Genomic DNA, 9,289 nt, shown 5'->3' with positions numbered 1-9,289 from the left:
CTTATTCTCATCTCTGTTATTTCCATTCATTTTACACATTCAATCAACATTGCTGATATTTCACTTCCATTTATCAATATCGGTTCGATACAGGCTTTATAAACTCTCAATCTTACAGATAATGGAATGTTTCTGTGCTTCCTGACTATTTTTTTGAATACATTGTCGAGGCTCGTATAAGAGCTTACAAACAGTACGTATAACAAAGGGAGCAACAGACAAGAGGGGTGGGAGAGGGATGGGATGGGGTACACAAGGTAAACAAGATGGACACGACAGGGACTTTCAGGAAGGAAAGCGGGGAATTTGAAGGACGTGGATTTGGGGTGGATTAACAGGGGTAGAAGAAATGGTTTTGGATGAGGGATGACAAGAGATGGTGGTGAACAGCTGCTTTGAAAACCTGGAGGGAAGGATGAGATTGAAGAGTGTGTGTTTTGGCAGTTTCAGTAGAAGGGGGTTGCGTTGTTGGTGGAACCTGAGCGCCCTGCGGAAATATGGAGGGGGGACAGAGCACAGACAGAGGGGCAAGGCCGAAGAGGAGACGCAAGGCTGGAGAGGCGACGGTAGAAAACAGAAAGACCACCGACCTGCCTGCGGTGAGAGAGTGAGAGACCCAAAGACTCAGCCTCATCGCAGGAGATACCAATGATCCTAAATGCCTTGGTTTCCACAGCGTGAAGCCGAGAAAGGTGAGAGACGAGACCACCAGCCCAGAGGGGAGAGCAGTACTCCATCAGACTGCTTATGAAAGCTTTGTATGTGGTCAGCAGCTCAGGTGTGCCAAGGAAGGACTTTGCACAATGGAGGATTCCTAGTCGGTGACTGGCTTTGGGGGCCAGCTTGGAAATGTGGCTTTCCCAGAAAAGATCATGGCAGATCGTAAGACCCAGAGGACTTCTTAAAGAGGATTGGTGAGAAGGTATATGGGGTTTTTTTCAGACGGTCCTTTCAGAGACATAGTGACAGAGTGAGATTTGTCAGGATTGAAAAAGGATGGCTTGATATACATATCAGGATGGAATGATATACATTTGAAAGATATCACCTACTTGTCTCCACTTATTCCAGGCTGACTTTATTCTTCATGTATTGGCTAATTCTGATCCTCCTGACGCCTCTGTCATCTCTCCAAGTTAACAGAAACAACGTTTTCTGTATTAAATTCTGAGCTCAGGAGCATTTCCTTTTGTTCTTCGTCTTTTCTTGAAATTATTGATCCTCACATCTTTTTGACACGAAAATCCCAGCGTTTGTTGGCAAATTTCCAGTGATACCACTGAACCTCTAGTGACAGAATCTATCACACTTCTCTGTTGCACTTTTCCATTTTTGAAAAAGAAAAAAACCCCAAATGTTTCGAAACTTTCAACATTATCTTGTTTACAGTATTATCAATGTCAAAAATATCATTTCACATTTGATGGGCGTAAGTAAGATGCAGATTGATGTGGTGAACATTTTCATTAAAAAATCATGGTTTTCAATAAAGGGTCAAATTAACTTCACAAGGGGACTGATGATCCCATGCAGTTCAACAGTCCATCAAGGAAGTGACGAAGGCTGGAAAGGTGTCTTGCCAACTATTACGGATGTACTCTGAGGTCAACTGGCTCTGGAAAAATGGAGAAAAAGATCCATTAGGAAGCTCGTCATCTAAAAGAAGCACCTATTCCCAGGAGTACCAACATATAGTGGGTAATCACTTTTGACCTTTTCTCTATTAAATTATTCAGGATTTGAAACATTTAACAATAGACAAGATATGTTGTATGGAAGTGAAGAAGCCAATGCCAGAAGTTGTTCAACTCAATTATTTCATTCTATTAATAATATTCTGGCCAGTGACTGTATTTACACTTTGCAGTCCAAATTGGACAAGGCATAAGCCAAAGTAATTCCCCATGAAGCCAAATAAGGGTTCAACGTTGAAACAATTCCAGCAGTCATGTCACATCATGACCGAGGTAGGGTAGCTCACTGGCTGCAGGCAATACTTTCACAGCTCTCCATGGATATAATTAATCATTTGTGAAGCTGATGTTGCTTACTTGGAATGGTTGTTTTATATGCTTATTTGAAATAAGTTCAAGTCAATTTATTATTTAAAAATTAAAATTTAATATTTCGGTGTTACTTGGTGTCTGCATCAGCCCTCATACACATTGGGTTTGGCACATATGGTTGCTATTTGCAACTGAGCACATATTGGGTGATGATTGGTTGAGGTCCCACCTAGCATGTTGATTTTGCCAACTTTCTCTTGATTTGTCCTTGTCAAAGCTCCTTCATGACCCTTATACACAATTTAAGAGGAGGGAAGACTCTCAACAGCGAAATACGTTGATACTAAAGGACGAGTCAAAATATAGGAACCCAAATGCTGGTGTTTAAGATCCATTAAAATAGTTGTGACAGCTGTGGTTTCCATCAATGTCTCTGTGCTCTCTGTGATTAGTGCTGCTTTCGTAGCCATGCAGAGTTATGCTTGCTGGTGGAGTGACTCATTTAACTCTGAGACCACATGGACGCTGCACTATGACACTTGCTCAAAATAAAAAAGCCATTCTGGTTGCCTTTTTATAGTACACACTTGATACTTTGTATGTGATCCATGGGCAGAGAGCGTTCTAGTGGGTATTTTGGGTCTCAATACTGGTGTGTCAGCCAGCAACAAATAGGGCAGTTAAGGATGCATCGGGTTTGAGCATAAGCTGTGCTGTTTTGAGCTTCAAGGAAATGATCAATAAAAAGGCAGATATCTCTATTGCAAAGAAAACATTTGCAGAAGCAATAGGGGAAATTATTTTAAACGCTAAACAGCTTAAATAAGTCGAGTCTGAATCATCGTTCCTTCCATCCCAATGCTAATGTTTGTCTTTGTCTGTCTATCTGCCCTTGGAATTCTCAAATCAAACTTGTTTTATAATGAGTGCAGGATTATGGTAGTAAACCTCTTCATATCAGTAACCTCCCCCCTACATCATCTCTTTCACTCCTGGGTCACCCCACACCCGCTCTGGAGTACTCTGTTACCACCCTGTGTCTCCCCATTCCATGTCTCTCCACCTCATATGCTCCTTCAGCATGGCCCCCACACCCCCCCTTCACTGCTTCCCCCACACCCCACCCTTATCCGCTTCTCCCCATGCCTCACCCTTTTTATCCTTCCCTCTCACCTCACCCCTCCCTGCTTCCACCACACCCTGTTTCCAAATTCCCTGACCGCACTCCACATCCCTGCTAACAGAACCTCCTTCCCATTCCTAAATGTATGGATGTCTAACATCTGAGACCTCTGCTCCAATCTGATAGATCTCTCAATGTTGGCCACCACTGCATCAGCTCTCATACATCAGCCCACCACTGCTAAACCTGACATTATTTGCGTAACAATCATTCCTCCCATAGGATGGTCCCGATCCCTCTGTGTCACTTCCCGGCTATTGTCTCCTCTGGTTTGACAGGGCTCGGTCCAGTCCTGGTGGTCGAGTGGTAGTTTACACTAATGACTCCATTGCTCACTGTCCTTGTGCTACTCTCACCCCTCCATACCACTTAGGGACAACTTTGGTTGTGCTTTCCCCTCTGCAATGCCTCTTCTTTGTTGGTGTGCTGAACTGTACTCTTGACAGTGATGACTCTACAGTATTTACAACTTATCCTCTGCTAACATGAACCAAGGTTTAACCACCCATCGCAAAATTCTCTACTTCATATGCAGTGATATCAACTGTCAATAAGTTACCCTTTCACTTCAGGACCGGTTTACATCTCTGCCACACCTGATAGTTATGTTGCCTGGAAATTCTTCCACAAACACTTGCTCTCCCTTATGCACAGATTAATCTAATCTCGTCTGACATTTATCATACCCACTCCCATGCCTCTACCACTGGGTAGTGGCCTTCAAACAACTTGCCTTCTCTTCCTGAAAGAAAAATCCGACTGAAGAGAACCTCATATCATTCCACAAATACAGCAGCAGGTGTGAGTCCACTTTCAGAAGAGCCAGATAACATCACCTGGCCAACCTCAAGGCTGAACATTCAAACCTGTCTCCTTCTTCCAAGACCTGTGGCACCATATCAAGTCTGTTTCTGGTGTATGCTCCCTCTCTATCCCTGACATCACTTCAAATGGCACCATAGCCAGTGCCTCAATTCTGTATTTGCTTCCAAGTCTCGTATACCCATCCACTTGCTCCTCGTACCGGCCATACCCTCTCGTACCCAACTGCTCCTACAGACCGTGTTTTCTCAACTGAGAAGGTGGAGATATTTCTGGCAACCCTTGACTCATTCTGATTTTGCAACAGGCTTGAACAGCGTCAGTGCACGGGTCCTAAAAACTCTACTCTGCTCTTGCACATCCCTTTTCTGTTATATTCACCCTATCATTTACTCTTGGTCACCTTCCATCTTGTAAGTTAGCCATTGTCACTGCAGTATACCAACATGGTACACAAACAGATCCGAAGCAAAGCCATAGAATACATCATCACAGCTGACATAAAATACATCCTTTTCTCCAACGGCCTGACCTTAGACTATCAGTTCGGATTCAGATCCGTTCATTCTACCCTGGACATGCTGCTTCAGAGAAAGCCTCAGATGTCATGTCACACTTCTTCAAACAATGGGTGGAGGTGATCAATCTCAGATATCATATCATCCTCCTCCATGCTTGACTGTTGGTAGAAGGTAGTCGGGGTTGTAGGCATCCTTAGGTTATCTCTAAACGTAGATTCTACCATTTCTTGAAAATAGAGTGAAAAAGGACTCGTTTCACCTTATCCTTGTATTCATTGCACCATATTTTGTGGGATAATGTTAATTTTTGTAATCAAGCACTTGCAGTTACAGCTCTACCATGAAACAACATTTTGTGCAACTTAAGACGAGTTTTTTTGATAGGAATTGCTCTGGTTAGGTGTGTATTCAGTTATGCAACACAAAGTCCTCCTATGCTACCATGCAAGCTGAGAATCCCATGACCTCTGATTTTGTCCTGAGCCAAAGTAGAACACGAAGAAGCCTCACATCTGGAACATCAAGGCTACAAAGAAAATGATTGGTACAGACATATGCAAGCACATACTGTTTCTACATGCAGTTCTTGGGTGCGACACAACATCTCGTCTTCATGGGATTGGAAAGGGAGCTTCCCTCAGAAAGTTCAAAGCAAACAACACATTCCGTGAGCAGGCCAAGGTTTTTGATACATATCCAGCTTCCATATGTGATGTGGCAGATGCAGGAGAAAAAACATTGGTGATAATCTACAATGGAAAATCAACTGACACCCTGGACACCCTCCGGTATCAGCGGTACTGGGACAAGGTGGCTTCGAGCTCCTCTCACGTGCAACCACAGACGTTACCACCACCATCAGAAGCAGCAAAGTATCACAGCCTGCACATGTATCTGCAAGTCCAAGAATGGAAGGGATGAGGGTTTTGTGCCACTTCAGACATCAATAGCTCCAGCTCCTGAAAAGATGTTACGTGTCATTAGGTGCAACTGCCAGGCTGAATGTAGCACCTTGAGATGCACATGCAAGAAGCACAACATTGAGTGCACTCCAGCTTGTGCAGCCAGAGCCCCTGCAGTTTCCACAAACACTCCATGTGACAATGATGAGGATGATGACGACATTGTCGATTTCTAACTTTAATACGCTTGATTTTTCTTAGCATGTATAGTAAGTTTATAATAGATGTAGTTTCTGAGTTTAGTGTGAATTTTCACTTTCATTTTGAAACCTTCGTCAGGCAGATGTGATTGCCCCGAGTGGAATTGTGAATTTTGTCATGTTTCCATGATTTACATAATTATATTGTATTGCCATAGACTTGATTTCATCTTGTGTCTTCAACATTTCTTATTTTTTTGGTCCAGGAGCCAAAATCAGTATCAGGTAAAAAAAAAATTTCGGGACAAAAAATTGACATTTTTGGACAAAAAAGCTATAATTTTTTATTTTACACTGAATACATTTCACTTTTTTAATAATTATTCTTGTATATCAATATAGTGACCATAACTAGAAACAATTAGAATGCAGAAAAACATATATTTACAAATTAAAATATCAATCTTTACAATTTTCTCATTTTCCCTGAAGCCGGGTGGCGGCCATATTGGATTTCCATGATTTCAGGACTTTCCCCCCCCAGAGGATCCCTTAGGACTTTTTCCTGTCACTGAGGACATATCCAGGAATCAAAATATGTTGAGTTTGCTTTTGTTGCAATTTGTGGGAGGTGATCCAACATTTTGACTGCACTACAATGTTTACAGCGTCCGCTCTGTGTTTGAGAGGTTGGCAAGAGTTGAACCCTGGGTGAGTCATACCAAAGACTTTAAAAAAAAATGGTAAGTGCTGCTTCCTTGCTTCATGCTCAGCATTAAAAAGGATAGAGTACCGACAAACAACCACATGTTGGCAATGTTAGCATTGGCTTTGATGGGCCTAATCACCTCCCAATTACACAACTAATTCACCAGCAGACGTTTACCACACACAACATCCAGGGTGTCAATTAAAGGAGGGTCAGGTGACATCTTGCTCCACCTTTATCTTTTATTGCAATCTTTTTTTTGAATGCTACACATCAGAATAATAGTCACTGTAATTTTGGACAAAGTCTCAATGCATTGATGGAGACAAATTTCCCAAATGTTCACAAATGGTCTGACATAATTCCACTGCATATTACATCCTTAAATTATACTTCGTAGTCTTTCTTACAGAACAGGAAGATTTGTCTTTTGTCGAACAGGTTGGCACCAGAGGTATCGCACACATGCCTTTGAACTTTCTCGTCTGGGTTCAATTGATGGATCAACTATAAACTGTCAGGCTGGTATTTCACAGGAAGCAGTCATTGTGTTGCAACCAAAAGTGTGTCATTTGTTGGATGCGATATTAAGCCAAGTGTCCTGTCTGCAAGCCAGCTTTTATTGGTCATGAAGGTTATAAAGATCCCATGGTGCATCTTTTGATGAATTGTTGGAGAGTTATTGTGAACACCTGGTGACATTCCAAGTTTATCTCCTGACTACCAACGGGAAGGCAATGGCAAACCACCGAGTGTAATCTTGCACAGACCTGCCATTGAACAAAGCACCAATGGATGTTTGGCTTTCATTATACAAGGTGATAACAATATCATTGTGCTTGTTTATAGAAATACTGTACATGAAAGCAACTTGGCATCAATATGGAACATAGAATGTTATGTTTGTGAGGCTTCTATCATTATTTCAACTCCTTGTTATCAACTCATTGCAAAAAATCATCAACTCTTCACATCATCAACTCATTGCAAAAAAACAGAAGTTACCTGGGACATCAAGAAGTTCATTTGTGTTGTTTCTGTTTTCAACTTGAATATTTGGACAAAGAACATCTGCAAACATAAACAACAAATCGAGCAAATAAGGGACATAATTACCAGCCAGTAATCTTTCCCACTATGATGCCCCTGACTCTCTTCTCATCCCAACACCACTTTAGTTATAGCATATTGTTATGTTGGTATAACATAACAATATGTTACATGTTTCCATGTGAATTTTTTTTAGGTGTATATCGATTTCTATTTTTTTTTTTTTTACATCATTTCACCAGAACTGCAGTTTTCCCTTTAAAATTTTCATCATTCACAGCATTTCAGCTGGACAAAGACTGATACCATCTTGATGACAAGCTTGGTATTGAATCATCATCAACTGATACAGACTGGCCCATCATTTTAGAGAGGTACTGAACTTAATGTCCTGAAACCTCAATGTCTGCAGTTATCAGCTAATGACCCAACACTGTTAGTGTTTATCTCGATACATGCAGCAAAACCTTGTATGAACGAATGTGAATGGAAAGAGCCCCATTTTGGTTAAAAGATCTTAATCACTCCAGTTACTGTTGCAAAAAGTTAGTATAATAATAATGACATATAATGGAGAAAGTGTTTGTATGTATGTATGTATGTATGTATGTATGTATGTTTGTATGTATGTCCACTATTTATAACCATTGGTTGGACAGCTAGCCTGGCACCACCCACAATTGTGACCTGAAAAAATATCATACAGAGGTCCACCACTTTGGGGTTATGGGAAGCCTCTTCAAAAGTGTCATATTCACAATTGCCATGCCTTCCCAATAAATTTTCGGTTCAGTATAAAACAATTGAAGCAACTGTTTAAGGGATCATCAAATGTAGAAAAGTTGGAACCAATAGGCATCATGGGCCTTGGTAAGGTGACAGTACGTTTCGGCTTTTAACGGATCAGGCCTTAGGCTTCAGGCCTCTGGTGTCAGCCTCGGGGCCTGTGCAATTGGAATTATCCGAGCTATATAACCATGATGTATTACATATGCATATAAGCAGTAGCCATATTTTTGCTTCATGTATGTAATCCTGGGGTTATTTTCATTTATGAGAGCAATAGAGGCAGCAGTCTGCTGCCTATACACCACCCAAATAAAGGGAAGTGTCAGAAGAACATGTTGCACACTTGAAACAAGATCACCCATTGGGCGGGTACTCTGCTAGTAATAATAATAATAATAATAATAATAATAATAATAATAATAATAATAATAATAACGAGATATCTGTTATCTCAAAGCGATCGCCTGTGACATACCCTTTGCCCACAATCCAATGACAGCCATACTTTGTTCAGACCACCATATTGACTTCACTTTCAATATTTTTGAATAGACTGTAGATAGACTATAGATTTATGAAAAATAGAAAATGTGTCCCCATCTGCAGTCTATCCATAAAACTCACATCATGAAAATCGGAGGAAAATTATTCAAGTTATGATCAAAAAAGTATTTTTTGTTCATTAGGTCACAATCCGAAAAATAGGTCAAGCACATGAATAAAATACCAGGTGCATAACTTCAGTGCAGACCCACTATTATGATGCAAAAACATCTTTGAGATTCCACATTGGCAAACTTGAGCGATGACAAAAAATACGTATTTTTTTTTTCAGACCATTTGACATTGACCTTTAACTCGGAGGGATATTTTTTTGTTTTTTTCTGTTTTATAGAAATTTGCCCTAAACAAGGCTGAAAGCTACAAAATGTCCAAGGCGACAGAGAAAAAGAAGAGGAAAAACTGGTAAAACGTTCACCTCGTCCTGAAATATGGAAAACCTCTTCACAGGAACACTGTGCAGGAAGATGTAACGAGACCAGGCAGAAAAATAAATTTTCCTACCCCCGTTGGCTGTTTTTTATGGGACGCCATCTCCATATAGGA

General features: G+C 40.9%; 1 protein-coding gene across 4 annotated transcripts in view; it reads right to left on the bottom strand.

The window, feature by feature from the left end:
* Positions 1 to 9,289, bottom strand: part of COL22A1 (collagen type XXII alpha 1 chain) — a 287,830-nt gene that overhangs the window by 207,193 nt on the left and 71,348 nt on the right. For all 4 annotated transcript variants that reach the window (XM_085895736.1, XM_085895737.1, XM_085895738.1 and 1 more), the window contains one exon: positions 7,349 to 7,414. In XM_085895736.1, the coding sequence (XP_085751862.1) occupies positions 7,349 to 7,414 (66 nt within the window). The remainder of the gene's footprint in view (positions 1 to 7,348; positions 7,415 to 9,289) is intronic.

Source organism: Eptatretus burgeri, chromosome 9 (genome assembly GCF_056783735.1).
Source record: "Eptatretus burgeri isolate ZD-2024b chromosome 9, Ebu_testis_v1, whole genome shotgun sequence".
Classification (NCBI taxonomy): domain Eukaryota; kingdom Metazoa; phylum Chordata; class Myxini; order Myxiniformes; family Myxinidae; genus Eptatretus; species Eptatretus burgeri.
This window is presented reverse-complemented; position numbering and strand designations above follow the sequence as displayed.